Below are 16443 nucleotides of genomic sequence, written 5' to 3'. Positions count from 1 at the left end.
TTCCCTCGATTTCTCTGGGATCCCATCATCAGTGCCTAGTTTCTCTATCATGGTATCAAACTACCGATATCCCCTTTCCAACAAAAAAAGAATTATCAAAATCGGTACACCCAATAAAAAGTTATTGCGGATTTTCGAGAATTTCCCTCGATCTCTCTGGGATCCCATCATCAGATCCTAGTTTCGTTATCATGGTATCAAACTAGGGATATCCCCTTTCCAACAAAAAAAGAATTATCAAAATCGGTACATCTAGTAGAAAGTTATGCGGTATAATACAACGTAGGTCGACGAAAAAAGCGGCAAGTAAAAACGCATTATTAGATATAACTCGAAAAGTAGTTGTTAGATCTCAAATAAATTTAAATGGGACCAATTGGCACACACTACCTTTCGATTAAAAAAAAAATTTGTCGAAATCGGTCCACACGGTCAAAAGTTCTGATATAACATACATTAAAAAAAATACAGTCGAATTGAGAACCTCCTCCTTTTTTGGAAGTCGGTTAAAAAACTAAAAAAACACGCTTTTGAAACTAATTGAACTAAAAATTTAAAAATAAAACTGGAGTACTCTATTGAAAAATTCATGTTGTTGTACAAAAAGCGTGGAGGGCTTGATTTTCATTGCTGTAAATATTTTAACGATAGTTTAGAATACCTGTAGTAATTATAATAAGCACCCCACGCATTTTGTACAATGTGAATTTTTCAATTGAGTACTCCGGTTTTATTTTCAATTTAGCTAATTCGATTTTAGCGGAAGGGTTTTATTTCCTCAGTTGCGATTAGAGAAATTAAATATGACGGTACGAAGTTCGCGGGGTCAGCTACCGATTTTTATGAAATTTTGTGTGCATATCGGATTGGTCTGAGAATCAGCCAACATCTATTTTTCATACCCCTAAGTTATGCGGAAGGGGGGGAGGGAGTATTTAGGGGGTTTATAACATATATGGCAAAACAACGTGTGCGGGATCAGCTAGTCTTGTATATAAAATTCTCGTGTCACAATGTTAGATACAATACTCCTCCGAAACAGCTAGACCGATTTTCATGAAATTTTGTGTGCACATCGGGTAGGTCTGAGAATCGGCCAACATCTTATTTTTCATACCACTAAGTTATCAGAGGAGGGTTAAGGGGTTTAATAGCATATATGGCAAAACAACGTTTGCGTTAGTTTAAATATAAAATACGTAAAGGTAAGTCACATCATTAAATTCTGCAATATCTTTGATTTTACAATTAAGAAAAAAATATATGAACAAAATTCAAGTTATTAATCAACATTGTCGTTGATACATATAAATTTAGAGGTAAACACTACTTTGTCATTTTAAATACAAAAGTATTTTTTGACATCTTAAGTTTCCTAAATTTATTTATATGTCGTAAGACATCATGTGGGCAAAGTGGGGGATAAGCGAACAAAGAAACTTATAATCCTCGGTTTGATGATTGGACTTAATGGGTTTCAGTTGTGAATTTTTCTTAATCGTGCGACGCGTCGACGTCTTGTCATCTTGACTGTTTAGCGTGACAGTGCTGCTAACTGAAGGATATCTTCTATAATATAAAAATATAAAATTTTAACTCTGACAACTATCCATTACTGTAATTCAATGTTGTTATTTTACTTTTACTTAAATATTCAAGAAGCTTTTGACTGAGGTAAGGCACAGGAGGAAATATCCTGCTCAAAATCTGGTGCAGCCCGACTGAGGAAGTACCGTGACCTTACAGAAGATCACAGCTACATACTACTGCTTTCAAGCAGTGTTGTGTTCCGGTGGTAAGGTCTGGCCTTCAGGGGGGATTGGGGTAGGTCGGCAACACGTTTGCAATGCTTCTGGTTACAGGCGTTTATGGGTTACGATATTCGGTTACCATTAGTTGACCCGTAGCAAACAAGCGTGTTTACCGACCTAGTTGTATACAAAAATAATAAAAAAGCTTTTCTTTTTTTATATACGACTAGGTCGGCGTACGTTTTTCATAAAAATGCCTTTCAGAAAAAAATAAAAATATAGAATTGTGTCTATTTAATTTTCAAATATAATAATCCTGATCCAAAGTCATCTTAATAATGGGTCAACTCAGCCCTTACTGGGGCAACAATGACTTGCGGTATGGAAATTTACCACAGAGGTATCTCTCATTGCCTGCTACCCGTGCAGTAGCTCAGATAAACTTAACCTGCGAGGTTGAAACGATAAATACTCTGACACATTATAACTTTAGTTAGTTTCACTTTATTGACAAAATTTCTAACCCAATGGATGCAATAATTCCATATCGATAAAATCTTAAACAGAATGAGAATACATCTCGTAATCGAGCTGGATAAAATACCTAATAAAAAAAAATGAAATCGGTCATAAAATTAATGTACGTCTTCTACACAGGTCTCGCAACAACAGTTGAGGGGGTAAGTCGGCTTAATGGTTACGCTTTTCTTTTCAATTTACGACTATAAGAGTCATGACGATAGATGACTGTGCTGTACAACAAAGGCAGAATAACATTCTCTCTTTTTTTTTCTATCACACGTAACGCATTTATGTTTTAAAATATACCCAATTACAATGAAACGTCACTCAACCGGCGTGCACAGTGCGCACTGTTCACCGCACCACGAGAGCGCACGAATCGATAGCAGTGACGTACAGTAAGTAAGCAGCGTTGACGCAAACGAAAAGTTATGACACCATCATACTAATCTCTCAAACATTGAAATTGGGCTCCGTTGCAAGACCCGTATATAAGACCGGGTAGTTCACAAGTATAACAAAAACAACTTATTTTTACCAAAATTTTGAATACATTGGCATTTTACAATTCATCATTCGATAATGGATTAAATGAACCCAATTGATTACATTATGGAATGTCTTGTATTCTAAAACAATTTTATAAAAAAAAAAACATTAAATACATTGTTGAATATATATGACTAGTAAACTATATTAAATGGAAATAATTATGTCTATATATGAAGGCTACAAATGCAGTACCAACATAACACACGTTTTAAAACATTAAAATAGATATATATATATATAGATATAGCAGTCTCTAATTAATACTAATTTTCATTGGTTTTTTATAATGTTGGTATATCTATGATCCGTAAAGATTGATAAACAGGAAATTGCAAAATTAAATTATAACAGATATCAAATATCAAAATATAAAAATATTGCTTCTGCAGTTAAAAAATTTAAATTTGGGTGGCTGCGTATTAGCCCTCCTTTACCCCTCATTTATAATATTTTAATATAACTAATTAATACCCTGTTTCAGAATAATGTCATAAAGAAGAAAATCATTATTGCTAATACGAGTATCATATAATTTTATTAGTTACAATGGAAACAATAATTAGCTATTTATATAATTTTTACGCTATTAAGTAATTAGTACCTGGGTGACCGAGCCTAGCTCGGTATTTTTAGTAAATCGTGTTTTTTGGAATTCATATTTAAATTCGAATTACATATTTATAAAATATGAATAATATTTTTTTTAAAATAACGAGTGCAATTAAAAAAAAGGAAAAAAATAATTGATCAGAGACATTGGGATTTGAACCATGATCTCCTCGGTTGATCCCGACCGGCCGATTTCCCACCGAGCTATTACAACTTTAATGACAGTTGCGAAATTTACCTTCGTATTCTAACGATATTGTAGCTATTTTTTGACTCCCTAAAAACAGGGATAAAACGTCATTTTCTAAAAATGAATCCTAGTTAGATGGATTTATCTCCCCCGAAACCTCCTATATACTAAATTTTATGGAAATCGTTGGAGCCGTTTCCGAGATTCAGATTATATATATATATATATATATACAAGAATTGCTCGTTTAATAGTATAAGATATTAAGTAATTATAAAGTGCTCAATGTATATAATATGTGTGTTATGAGGTACATTAATTTGACAACTTTGACATTAATTTGAAACATTCTTTACATATTGATTAATATTTATAGCAAAGAAATGTCCTGTTTAATTTTCTTAAAACAAAAAAGAAAATTGTAAAATATTGTACCATGAACACAAAATAGTATATTCATATACTGATTATAACTTACTAGTCATATGAATGGCGAGCTTATTAACAAAAATTAACTAATTTGCTTTATTCAAACATAATTTGCACTACAACCATATTTGCGTAGTATTGATTTTATTTGCTGATATTATAAGGGGGCGTTCATAAAATATGTGAGATGTTTAAGGGGGGGAGGGGGTCGACTCAAATCTCATCTAATCTTACGCTGGAGAGTGGGGGGCCTCGGCAAATATCACGCAATTTTTTTTCTGATTAAAAGAAAAAAAAATTATACTATTTTGGTCCATTTAATCCAGATTGTACAAGCAAGATGTAAGCGTAATCGTAATACGATTAAGATTATTCACTAATTCGTTCGAAAGAAAATAATTTCATTCATACTTCGACGTTATACATCTACTGACCGTCTGATTTGTTGATCGTGTCTGATTACTAGTCTTAACTAGTCGTAAATAAAAGCACGAAGCAATTTTTTTTTTCTTTTTACAATAACAATCCAACACGTTTACGTAAGAAACCCAAATTTTGAAAAATCTCACGTGAGATTGGGGAGGGGGGGGTTGAATAAAATCGCACGACATCTCACCAGGGGGGAGGGAGGGACAAAAAATTTAAAAAAACACCTCACGTAATTTATGGACGCCCCCTAACTATTGTTACAAGCAATTTAGTAAATATAACTAGTATTAAAAATAAAGGTCACAGAGGTTGAGTTCGATTTAGGTACAGTTGATAGTTATATAAGTATTATTACACTTTGGTTTAAGTATTATGTAATAAATAAAAAGCAATAAAATAATCAGTTCATGCTAAAGTAATAAAAAAACGTAATCACCTAAGACTTTGTGACTAAATGACTTCATATTTAAATCTCTCAATATAATTTAACTGTGCAATGCAACACAATATGCAAACATTGTAACATAATAATAATTTTTTTTTAAATAAAATATGTTTTTTTTACCATGATATCCACGGGGGTTGATTCATTTTGCCTAAATGTACATGTGTCATGTTTATCGGTAAATTAACTAGTGCATATCTTTTATGGAGTCTTTTTAACGTTCTTAATATAGTTGCACCACTGCGACCCAGAAGAAAACCCGCTGGAATATTTACATCCAAATCCATTCTGAAAAGGTAAGTCAATCATATTAGATAGTTAAATCAACAAGAAAATGGCAGTACTTAAAAAAAATTCTATATAATATGCTAACAAACTTAATATATATAGCCTACATACATAAGGTAAGTACGTATAGTTTGTGTAAGTGTAAAGGCTATATAAAATATAATGTTTTTGAAATTAAATTATGGTAACAAGTTTGATGACTCCTCTGGTGTAGTGTACGGTGTAGGCACCTAAACATCAGCAATCACTGATGTCATTGTATGGTTGTCGGTTTGATTCCCATTTGTAGTGGATATTTTTTATACAAATATTAATTATAAGAATCGGTTTCTGTGTAATGTATATTAATATTGTAACAAACTAATAAAGAAACAAAACAAAGGCAAACAAGAACAACAACAAATCAAAAGAAACACACTAGTGCACCCATGGACCTAACATTTTGTAAAAAAAAAAACATATTTATTTCCGGTCTGTGTATTTGTTGTTGTTGGTCTCCTCACTGTGTCTTGTTATAAGATGTTAAGCTGTTGGTCCTGTTGTTATCATAGACACATGTTAGCTAACTTACTGCTAGTAGGAAATATATCCACAAACCCACAGAAGAGCAGTGTGATGGATCTCTTACCATTCTCTTACATGGAAAAAGAGGCATTCATCCAACATTAATTTTTTGTAGACTGAATCAATCAAAAAAGTTTATGGGTAATACAAGGATTATCATGTTCAATACACAAAATCTGGTTACAGTAAAAGTCAATAAATTTCCAAGTCTGTTTCTATATGTACATAATTATGTGTAGTAATAGTGAATATAGATTCAACTCAAATACCTATCCTAACCTATCAAAAATAATTTAAATATGCTTAGGTTAACCAAAAATATTTTTTTGAACTAATAGTCAAGTTTTGGACACAAAATGTATTGTAAACTAAGTTAGTAAGCATAATTCCTATCGATAAACCAACTACTATAAAACAATTCTATTATTATTGGACTGTTGATGCATTTTGCAGTGACTTTGCTTTAGGTTCCAGAGAATTGTTTTTTTTTTTTGTTTGTTTTAGATAAAGTTAGGGTTACATGTATACACTACTTCTAGTTTTAAAGGTGTCTATAGGTTACAGTAACCGCATATCATCAGGTGGGTATGTGCTTATTTACTGACCTAGTGGTATAAAAAATATATATATACATAAAATGAACTTACTTATCATCAACCATTTCAATAAGATGGTCCAAGGCATCATCCCATTTATCCACCGATTCAGTGATGATAATCGCTTGAGCACCTGCTTGCTGTGCTTTTAGTGTTTTAAAAACAAATGAGCATTCCCTGAAAAACGTAAAAAATATTTAGATTTTCCTGTAAACAATCACTCACTCAACTCCATCTCAACTTTTAAAGTTCAAGTAATTTTCTTCCTTTAATCTTACCCTCGCTCAGACAAGGCAATGTTCCCAAATAATTCATCAGAATTTACAATATCAGAACAGCTATGCAATGGAACTGTTGGTACTAATTTGGCCTTTTCAAAATGTACACTGCCATTCTGGAAATTTTCACATTATATGATTTATAAAAATAATTATTTAGTACTTATCATAATATATTTATAAAATAATAAGTAAGCATCTCATTCACAAATTTCTAGTTTATAAATTAAAATATCAAGTACAACAACTAATGGAGTACAGTAAACTTACAAATGGTGTACCAAAATCTTTAGCTGGTCTAATACGATAAGAATATCTTAGCTCTGGGGGATCCAAAATTTCAAAAAATATATCTCCTGCGATAACATCAGCAGTAGAAGCACCGTCATAGAAGTGCAAGTCGTTAGCTGCAATGTTGTTTTTTCATAGATAAAAAAAAACTAATTAATTTCGTTACAAGTAAAGATAGCGATACTTACCACCAGACGAAACTTTTGATATAAAAATAAAGAATAAGAGACAAATAAACAACCGAAGACTTTTGGTTATTTTTAAAATTCCGGTGGAAAGCATAGTAAATCGCTGAATGTCAGGAAGTCAGAATTTTTTTACTAAAATGTGAAATGTCAAATGTCAGCTAAAAAAAAAACAGAGTACAGTAAGCAGTAAGCAATAAGCACATTAAAGATTAAATAAAATTATTTTACTATTAACTATTAGCCTTAATACATATAAATAAAATCGTTATAATTTCATATTCTTGATATATTTTATCATCATCATCATCATCATTACAGCCCATCACAATCCTACGTATATATTTTAAAACAAAACTAGATAAACAAAAAGTATCTCATTTTAGCTGACGTGGCTTTTTAATGTTTATGGTCGGGAAATACCTCAAAAGTAAGTATGACGTGTACTAAGTAGATAGGTAGATAACTAATAAGAATATTATGTTATCTGGCGCAAAACAATTCCCTAAATTTACGGAGCTACAATGTTATATACCATTATACCCGCATTCGTTAATGAACTTCCCAAAAACCTACAAGAGTTATACCTGGACAAACGCACATAAAAGAACATTTATTTTATATAGCTTATTATTTATATAGCTTTAAGCTTTTCATTGTCAAAAAGCTTTGGTCATTAGTTTAATTATTGGTACAATATGGTACGGTAAGATATAACTATATGATAATACAGTATGCGACGCACAGTGGCTCGTCCAGATAAACTCTTGTTTGTTTTCGCGACAAGCTAATGAATAAGTGTTAAGTATGTGTTCTTGTATTTATGTGTACAAAGTACACATTTCAGAAGTGAAACTTCTTTGGCAAACTAATTACAAAAATGAATTGAAAAAAAAAAAAAAACAAAAATCCATCGTCACGCGTTGTTCCCAGGTAGTCACCCATCCAAGTACTGACCGCACCCGACGTTGCTTAACTTCGGTGACAGGACGAGAACCGGTGTATTCAACGCGCTATGACGTTTAAAAATCCGTGACGCGTTTGATTCGTCAAAATGTTACTCCTCATGCGCCCAAAGAAGTTTCACTTCAAAAAAACTGTCATCATCATCATTCAACCAAATAATTACAACTTATATTTAGGTATTTGTGTAGCAAGATCAATTATTAAATCAGTCCAATCAGTTATCTCCACAAGCAAAACAAAACTTGAAAAAAGAAATAAACAGACCCAAACTGTGTGTAAATATATGAATGTGTTATATCTAAAAAAAAACTGTGAATTTCTATTACAGTAATGCTAAAAGAATAGTTGAAGAGACTTGCCCTTTTTACGCGATTAAAAGTTTTTTTTTTAATAAGTTACGATTTGAAATATACGGCTGAAGTGAAATTTACGAAACGTAACTCTTTCTCTCTTTCCACCTTCAGTAGCTTATATCTTCCCCTCAATCTCAATTCATTCTCATCTGATCACACTTTTCATAACGCTAAAGTTTTACTTCAAAAAATCAAACCCACATATATGGCGTAGCAGAGTTTATGCCAACTGCACTATCGGAACAGTCAAACAATTTTTTTACTATTAACCCATTAGCCATGCGTAGTTCATATCACTGAAAAGAAAAGAGAGATATATATCATTTTGATCTTAGGATATATATCACTCATTTAGCTCTTCAGATCATTTAGCTCAGTGAAATAATTTTATAATGCAACCAAAATGCAACCTTATGTGGTGGTAAAAAAATATTTTTTCGCTTGTTCAAAGCAAGACGTTTGAGTCTATGACCTTGTGAAATATGAATCGAAAAGATACAGAGCCATAACTAACTATCTCTCTCTTTCGCATGATAAACGCCATCGTCCGATCGAGTGGCTCACTAGCTCAGTCTCGTTTACTCCCGCTCAGTACGTCAGTCTCTCGAAAATGAATCATAAGACTAGTGAGCTGGAGATATATTTGAAACGGAAGTGAGCTGATGAGAGACTAGCTCACTTGAAAAGATATTTTTCATTTGTATCACTCACTCATGAGTTACACAAGTCTATAACCCATAATTCCCATAAACATACAACATGCGGTGTATTATCTTCTTCTTCTTGTTTTTCTTTAGGGTTAATGGCTTTCAATAGTGCCAAATAATCATAGATGAGGATAAGTCTTGAGATTAAGAGCAGTTGAATTATCTAAGCAAAAAATTTGACCGTTTATCGACATAATTTCGTTACAAAACATGAATGAATGAATTTAGAATTAATGGCTTTCACTATTGCCTAATAGCACAGATGATTTCGCCAATGTCACGTAGAATGGAGAATCGGTGTATCATATAGGCAACATTAAATTGTCAATTGAACAATGGAACGGGAATACCGTCAAATTGTACTTGACTTTGACATTTGTTTTTACATTGTTTATAAGTAGGTTTTACCGGTGTTGAAACACTTGACTTGAAACACTTCTCAATATATCATAAATAAAGTACAATATAACTTTGTTTAAGTTCTCTGCAGTGAATCACAGTGCTTGTGTAACTTACGGATCTCGAAAAATTAAATTAAATCAAATTTTATTCTTATAAACAGTAAGTAAATTAATAAATTATAATTTGGTCGGTGTGAAGCATTTTATTAGAAGGTAATCCTAATTGTTGTAAAATATTATAAAAAAAATTGTATTTCTTTTTTTTTTTCAATTGGATATCAAAAATACTACAATATGGAATGTTTTTAGTGATAAAGTTGGTCTAGTCTAAGTGGAAATTTAACATAAAGAAATAAATGTCATTTTCGGTAAAATGTTATAAATAATAATCTTTACTTATAACTATTTGTAATAATTTTTGCTTATTCAAATCACAAAGTCATGATCCACATTAAAATATGCATAGATTTTGTAGCAATGCGAACTGATGACATTATTTAAATCATTATCAAATACAACAACACCATCCTAAATATCGAATACAGTTATAATGGTTGTATTTGTTATAATTACCCATAGAATTACTATGTACTAGGTTGTACGTTGTACATAATAGTTCCATGTAATTACCAGTCTTTTAAAATATAGCTTATAAACAACAATCTTGTCACAACAAGCTCTGACTATTGCATCACTGTCTTGACGAATTAGAAATGATTGAAGTAGCTATTAATTGATTTAACATATGTTTTGAAGTACTTATATCAATTTTATTGTTTACTTTATTATTAGTATTTGCTATGTTGTTTCTATTGTGTATAACTGTTACCTAAAATTAATATTTTTTCTATTAAATCAATTGTTTATTTTAGTATTTATGTATAAAAACATAAAAGATGAATTCAAGTGACAATATGGAGGAGAATGGGTTAACAGCAAGGCTTTATCAAATTCAATTAGAAGAAATCGCAGTCAGAAAAAATACAATCATACATTTGCCAACTGGTAATTAAAAAAAAAAACTTTTATGTCTACACTCATTATTTCCACTTATGTCTATATTACTACTACTATATATTAGGGTCTTTCACTTTATGAACTTTGTAATAAACATTTATCAATATTATTATTATGCAGGTTCTGGCAAAACTTTCATCGCTATAAGACTGATAAAGAGATTAAAAGAAACTTTCAAGAAACCATGGGGTAAGGGCGGCAAGAGGTGTTTCTTTTTAGTGAACACAGTTCCATTAGTGAATCAACAGGTACAAGAAGTTGATTAATATTTAGGGCCTGTTTCACCATTTGTGGATAATGATATTTAACGGATGAGACTATCCAACAGATAAAAGTTTTTGATATATGATTTATTTATACCATTGAGTTTAACTATTTATTGGAAATTTCTTTTCACAAATGTGAGTCTAAAAGTTTCTTTTTAACTGAAGAGAAACGGGTCTTAATGTCCTATTCTACTTCCTATTGATAAAGTATATTTATAACTTATGTGCAGGATAAACTATACCCACAACTGGTGAAACAAGCCCTGAGTTTATTTAGTTGTTAGCCCAACATACATATTGCACACTCAGCATTTTTACATTACTAGCACGACTTTAATTTAAAATACATTTTTTAAACGTTGTTGCACATTTAAGGCTTGATATTTATTAATTTAATTTTTAAACTAAATCAAAAAAGGAAGGGTCTCAAGATATTTTTTTTTTGGATCCTACTTTAATTTGAGGAATAAATACTATCCTGATGAATGTAAAAACAGGGGATTTAAATTTTTAGTCTCAAATTTTGTTTTAAATTCAATTTGTCTAATTTTGGCTTTTTTGTGTAATAATATATGATAAAAACCCTTTTTAATAAGTACGATTTTATTTTTGTGTTACCCTCACATTAGGAATCCCTCTTTTTTACCAGTAATAAAAACAAGGAGTAGCAGCAGTATTGCACATCTGCAAAGAGGCTGTGCTTTATTCTCACTAAATGATAAGTAAGGGAATCGCTTACTATTAAACTACTATATTTTTTTTTTTTTTTTTTTTTTAAACGGTTTTATTTATTTATGCATTAAAATGCTATAAAATACACACGTATATACATAATACACATGAAACTATAAATTAAATATCATTGTCTGTTTTTGAGTACTATTATAGTAAAAAGAATCAATTAAATAAATATTATATCAGACATCAACTTTTTGGATGTACGGATGATTGTAAAATAATGCGAGAACTACTTGACAAAATAAGCTGCACTTTTTTATTTTTTCAGGAAACTATTAACTTATTAGCCTATTGAATATGAGGGATGAAAATTTCTTACTGTGTTTTCTTGATCATGAAAGAATTTTTTTATAATTTTTGAGCTGGTAATTCAATTGTTAACTAGTTTTCGTAAAACTAAGTTTTAAATTATATTTTTATAGGTGGTAAACTCAATAATTAATCATCTAATAAATACACCTTTGAGGTGTGCACTTTTTGGATTTTCCATTTTTTTTAATGATGATTCTGCAACTACTTTTAAGTAAAAATCCACCCCCTAAACTTGATGAATTTATTTATTTTTTTGATGATGATTCTGCAACTACTTTTAAGTAAAAATCCACCCCCTAAACTTGATGAATTTATTTATTAATTAAGGATGGTCGTTAGTTATGATAGTTATATTTAAATATTCTTAGTACCTCTTTCAGAAGCTGCTGATAAATTTCGTGCATAACAATATCCAATGATAAATTATTTTTGATATAGGTACATGTAATAATTTTTTTTAAAAATATCTGTTTTTAAGGTAAGAAACTTAATGCTTGTGTTATTGGTAACAGTTGAGTGATATAGCTACTTTTTTTTTAAATATACATAAGTAAATAAATATAGATTACACAGACTGGGGTAGGTGAGTACAGTAGATAGACAGGGGTAGGAATCAAATCCCACAACCCTAGGAACAGAAAGAGTCACCGCTAAATGCGCCAACGGGCTAGTCTGAATGTTTTTTTATTTCCATCAAACCACTTTTATCAGAAATTTTTATTAACCTGCAAATCTAAAAGTTGTAGTTTATTATTGAGATGAAATAGGCCGTAATGCTAAGAATATCAGATCAATTTTGTGAGCTGCTGTTGAAGCCTATCAGTGACTTATGTGACTTTATAATGAATTCTATTATAATTTCATATTACATTTATTACATCTTGGGCTTTTATCTTCTTTTCAGACAAAAATGATAAAACAGATGTGCCCTGTGGATAGTGTTGTTGGATACAGTAGTGAAGATAATGTAGATTATTGGGATAAAGATAAGTGGGACAGTGAACTAGCAAAGTATCAGGTATTCAAAAATAATTTTTAAAAAGATGCTTATTTTTTAAATATATATACACAATATTTTTTTAATTCAGTAATAAAAAATTTCCATGCACTTAAGTTGGCTTACAGAACTACTTTTAAATTATAATTTTAACTTATTTATAGCTATTTATGTTTTCCAGTTTTCTTTGTATTTAATTTACCTTGCTTGACCCGACCGATGTTGATTTGTCTTTCGAACTGTCTAATACATGCACTTTAAATGATTGTAATCTGTGATCGTAATCATTTTCTGAAACTTCCTGTTTTTCTCTGCAATTTTCTTTGTTTTATTCCTTAAGAATTTTCTACAAAATAATGGAGAAACTTGAAAAAAGGTTAGCTGAATTGGTTAAGCCGTTTTCTAGTTTTGCATGTAGCAACATATTTAGTGATTAATTTTTATTTATATAGGTATTAATTTTAATTACAGCTCCTGAGCTTGTTGGTAATTTTTTTTTAATCGTAGTACTTTTTAAGGTAATTGTTATGACAAGTCAGATCCTAAATGATATGCTGACGCACAAATATATAACTGTTGAAGACATAAGTCTTATAATATTTGATGAATGTCACCACGCCGTCGATGACCATCCCATGAGATCCATCATGAAACATTTTGAGAAGGTTCCCAAAAATAATCAACCGAGAATTTTGGGTATGTATTTTATTTTATGATACTTATAACTTTTGTTTGTTACAGAATTGTTTTTACGTACAAAATACGAATAATTGTAAATTTAGTTTAAATTTTATATTTTCTTGATATAACAATTTTCACAAAAAAAGTACTTAGAAAAAATATGAAATCAAAATAAATTATTATAGTAGATTACTGTTCTGAAAATAGTTTAAAAAAATTTCAATTTACATTAATAATTAAATTTGTATTTGAACAAATTGTTAAATTACATGCTCATAATTTTTGTTACTACAAATAAGCCATCTATTTTTATCTATTTTTAACTACTAATGTAAATCATATGAATGTTGCTGCTTTTATTAACAACTGCTTTTATTAATTTAGGTTTAACAGCGACACTGCTTAATAGCAATGTTAAATTGCACAAAGTAGAAGAAACTCTGCGCGACTTAGAGACAACATTTCGATCTACAATCGCAACAGCTAACGATATGGGGGAAGTAGCCATGTAAGACATTAATAAATATTTAATTTACACATTCATACATACTTATGTGACGCTGCGTTGGCGCAACGGTCACAGCACTAGTTTGTGGCTGTTGTGCTGGCGGTTGCGGGTTCGATCCCCGTACATGACAAACATTTGTATTGGCCATACAGATGTTTGCCGTGGTTCGGGTGTTTGTGTAGTCCTTGTGGGTCTCCCCACCGTGCCTCGGAGAGCACGTTAAGCCGTCGGTCCCGGTTGTTATCATGTACACCTGATAGCGATCGTTACTCATAGTAGGGAATATATCCGCTAATCCGCATTGGAGCAGCGTGGTGGATTAAGCTCTGATCCTTCTCCTGCATGGGGAAAGAGGCCTATGCCCAGTAGTGGGATATTACAGGCTGAATCAGGACATACTTTGATATAGGTAAGTGAATAAATAAGTAAGATTAATTTATATTTTTGGAATGATAAATTATAGGTAAGTGAATAAATAAGTAAGGTTAATTTATATTTTTGGAATGATAAATTTAACCTGTAACATTCCATGTTCCATGCTGGGCATAATCCTCCTTCTCCACCATCGACCATGCTGCTATACAGGGTTGGCGGATATAACTGCATATTAATTAACAAATTACATAGTGTTATTGTGTACTAACATTTCCATGTAACTCATAATTATGACTAATAAAACAATAATGTTTTCATTTCACACGTAATACAAGATAAGGAGTACAAAAATGTTTAATGTGTTCATACTTAAAACATGCACAGTGACATTTTATCTTTAATTTTTATTTGTACCTTTACAGAATCTCATAAATAAATATATAGGTATCATACGTATCTCGCATTTTATCGTTAATTCTTGATATTTCTTAAATTTGAAGGGTAACAAAAAAGGTCTTCAGTTCGAAATTTTCTCATTGACGATTTAGATATTTCTTCCAGTTTAGAAAATGTTTTTTTTTTTTTTTTGTATCCTCTTTTAATTTTTTCCTTCGTGAGTTATATACTTGAGGGACAATGTCAGGTCGCTATTATTTTTTATCAAAGTTATACAAAAGTTAACTTAGTATGAAGAATACCGACTAACAGTAACCCAACCAAATTAATATTCTTTTAAAAATTGTGTTTCTCAAACTATTGACTTTAATTACATACTAAAATTTATTTTAGTAAATATGGTGATATTTTATTGTATCTCAATGACTTTAATTTTTCGTCACAATGCTATCTTTTATTTACATAACGACATTACATTGAATAATCAAAATTGTGGACATCCGGCAGACAAATTTTATACAAATAGATTTTTTTTTAATTAGTCGCTCTCTAGGCATTGAGGCATTTTTGAGAACAGTTAACTTTTGTAGTTTTAGATTAGAAAAACATTTTGTAATTTGTACCTACTGCACCTAAATTACAGAAACTAGCTTTCTAATCGTTCGTATCTATTCGTTCTAATATTTTATTTTTCACTATTCATAAGTAGAAATGTCGATATGTTATAGAAGTCGCCTGTCGCTAGCTGTGAATGTAATGGACTGTTACATTACAGTGTAATACTAAGTCACCATTGATTCGAAATATAAATTCTGCAGAGAAGAATTGGCATAAAGCTTTGCAGTCATTCTTAAAACAAAACTGTCAACAGTACCGTAAAAGCGTATTTCTTGCGATTTTACTCGAACATTTCACTTTCTACAATTACATTTCACAATAGTTGCGTAAGAACGATATCGCAGGAGTATGGTGGCAAGTGTAATTGGAAACTCGTAATTTTGTAAGCAATGTGCCTGGAAACAAAACAATTCGAGGCATAAATAATCCTGCTACTGAATTCTGAATTAAAGGTTTATGCTATAGCTACAATATTAGTATACCGACTTTAAAAAAGAAGGAGCTTCTCAATTCGACTGTGTTTTTTTTACGTATGTTGTCTTATACTTATCACTGGGAAGACCGATTTTGATTTTTGTTTTTTTTGTTGTCTATATTTTCTTTCTTTCGGTGTAAAATTTTTCTCTGATAGTGGACAGTAAAAAGTATTTGTATTTAAACGAAAGCTGGTGTTTGTCATGTGGACCCGTTTAATTCTGATCAAGATCTGACCAGTACTTTTGAATTATCCCACATATACATGACTATTTTTTCGTTTACCTACGTTGCATTACTTGACGATGTAATTGAAATCAGTTCTTTCGTTTGCGAACAAACAATAATTGTAAAAACGAAAATAATATTGTTTGTTATCAACAAATGATTTTATTATTTTTATTATAACACTAATTTGTTGGTTGAGTTTCGGATGGAGTTATATTTAAAATTTGTGTACCCTGTCACATAAACATTTATCACACACCAATGCGACTCGACTTGT

At 30.8% G+C, this 16443-nt stretch overlaps 2 protein-coding genes and 1 pseudogene across 2 annotated transcripts in view; 1 reads left to right on the top strand and 2 right to left on the bottom strand.

Annotated features, from left to right (window-relative positions):
* Positions 1 to 4682: 4682 nt before the first annotated feature.
* On the bottom strand, positions 4683 to 7267 carry LOC123658544 (PRADC1-like protein). The gene is made up of 5 exons (XM_045593929.1): positions 7133 to 7267; positions 6924 to 7060; positions 6654 to 6769; positions 6427 to 6552; positions 4683 to 5215 (listed from the first exon to the last, which is right to left on the bottom strand). The coding sequence occupies exons 1-5, from the start codon at positions 7224 to 7226 to the stop codon at positions 5044 to 5046; spliced, it is 645 nt and encodes a 214-aa protein (XP_045449885.1). The 5' UTR covers positions 7227 to 7267; the 3' UTR covers positions 4683 to 5043.
* A 769-nt stretch (positions 7268 to 8036) lies between these two features.
* LOC123658767 lies at positions 8037 to 8156 on the bottom strand (annotated as a pseudogene).
* A 1373-nt stretch (positions 8157 to 9529) lies between these two features.
* Positions 9530 to 16443, top strand: part of LOC123658508 (endoribonuclease Dicer) — a 46240-nt gene continuing 39326 nt past the window's right edge. The window contains exons 1-7 of the mRNA XM_045593908.1: positions 9530 to 9552; positions 9636 to 9716; positions 10429 to 10561; positions 10694 to 10821; positions 12794 to 12907; positions 13405 to 13582; positions 13952 to 14075. Coding sequence (XP_045449864.1) covers positions 10453 to 10561; positions 10694 to 10821; positions 12794 to 12907; positions 13405 to 13582; positions 13952 to 14075 — 653 coding nt within the window. The 5' untranslated portion in view covers positions 9530 to 9552; positions 9636 to 9716; positions 10429 to 10452. The remainder of the gene's footprint in view (positions 9553 to 9635; positions 9717 to 10428; positions 10562 to 10693; positions 10822 to 12793; positions 12908 to 13404; positions 13583 to 13951; positions 14076 to 16443) is intronic.

The sequence above is a fragment of the Melitaea cinxia genome, chromosome 12 (genome assembly GCF_905220565.1).
Source record: "Melitaea cinxia chromosome 12, ilMelCinx1.1, whole genome shotgun sequence".
NCBI classification, from domain to species: Eukaryota; Metazoa; Arthropoda; class Insecta; order Lepidoptera; family Nymphalidae; genus Melitaea; species Melitaea cinxia.
Note: the sequence above shows the minus strand (reverse complement) of the source record. Positions and strands in the feature narration are given on the sequence as shown.

Excerpts from the sequence above, each read along its gene's own strand:
- LOC123658544 (XM_045593929.1), bottom strand. The coding sequence starts at position 7,226 with ATGCTTTCCACCGGAATTTTAAAAATAACCAAAAGTCTTCGGTTGTTT. Across the intron at positions 6,553-6,653 it reads ATTGCCTTGTCTGAGCGAGG|GGAATGCTCATTTGTTTTTA; the intron begins GTAAGATTAAAG and ends TACGTTTTTCAG. Across the intron at positions 5,216-6,426 it reads ATTGAAATGGTTGATGATAA|AATGGATTTGGATGTAAATA; the intron begins GTAAGTTCATTT and ends TTACCTTTTCAG.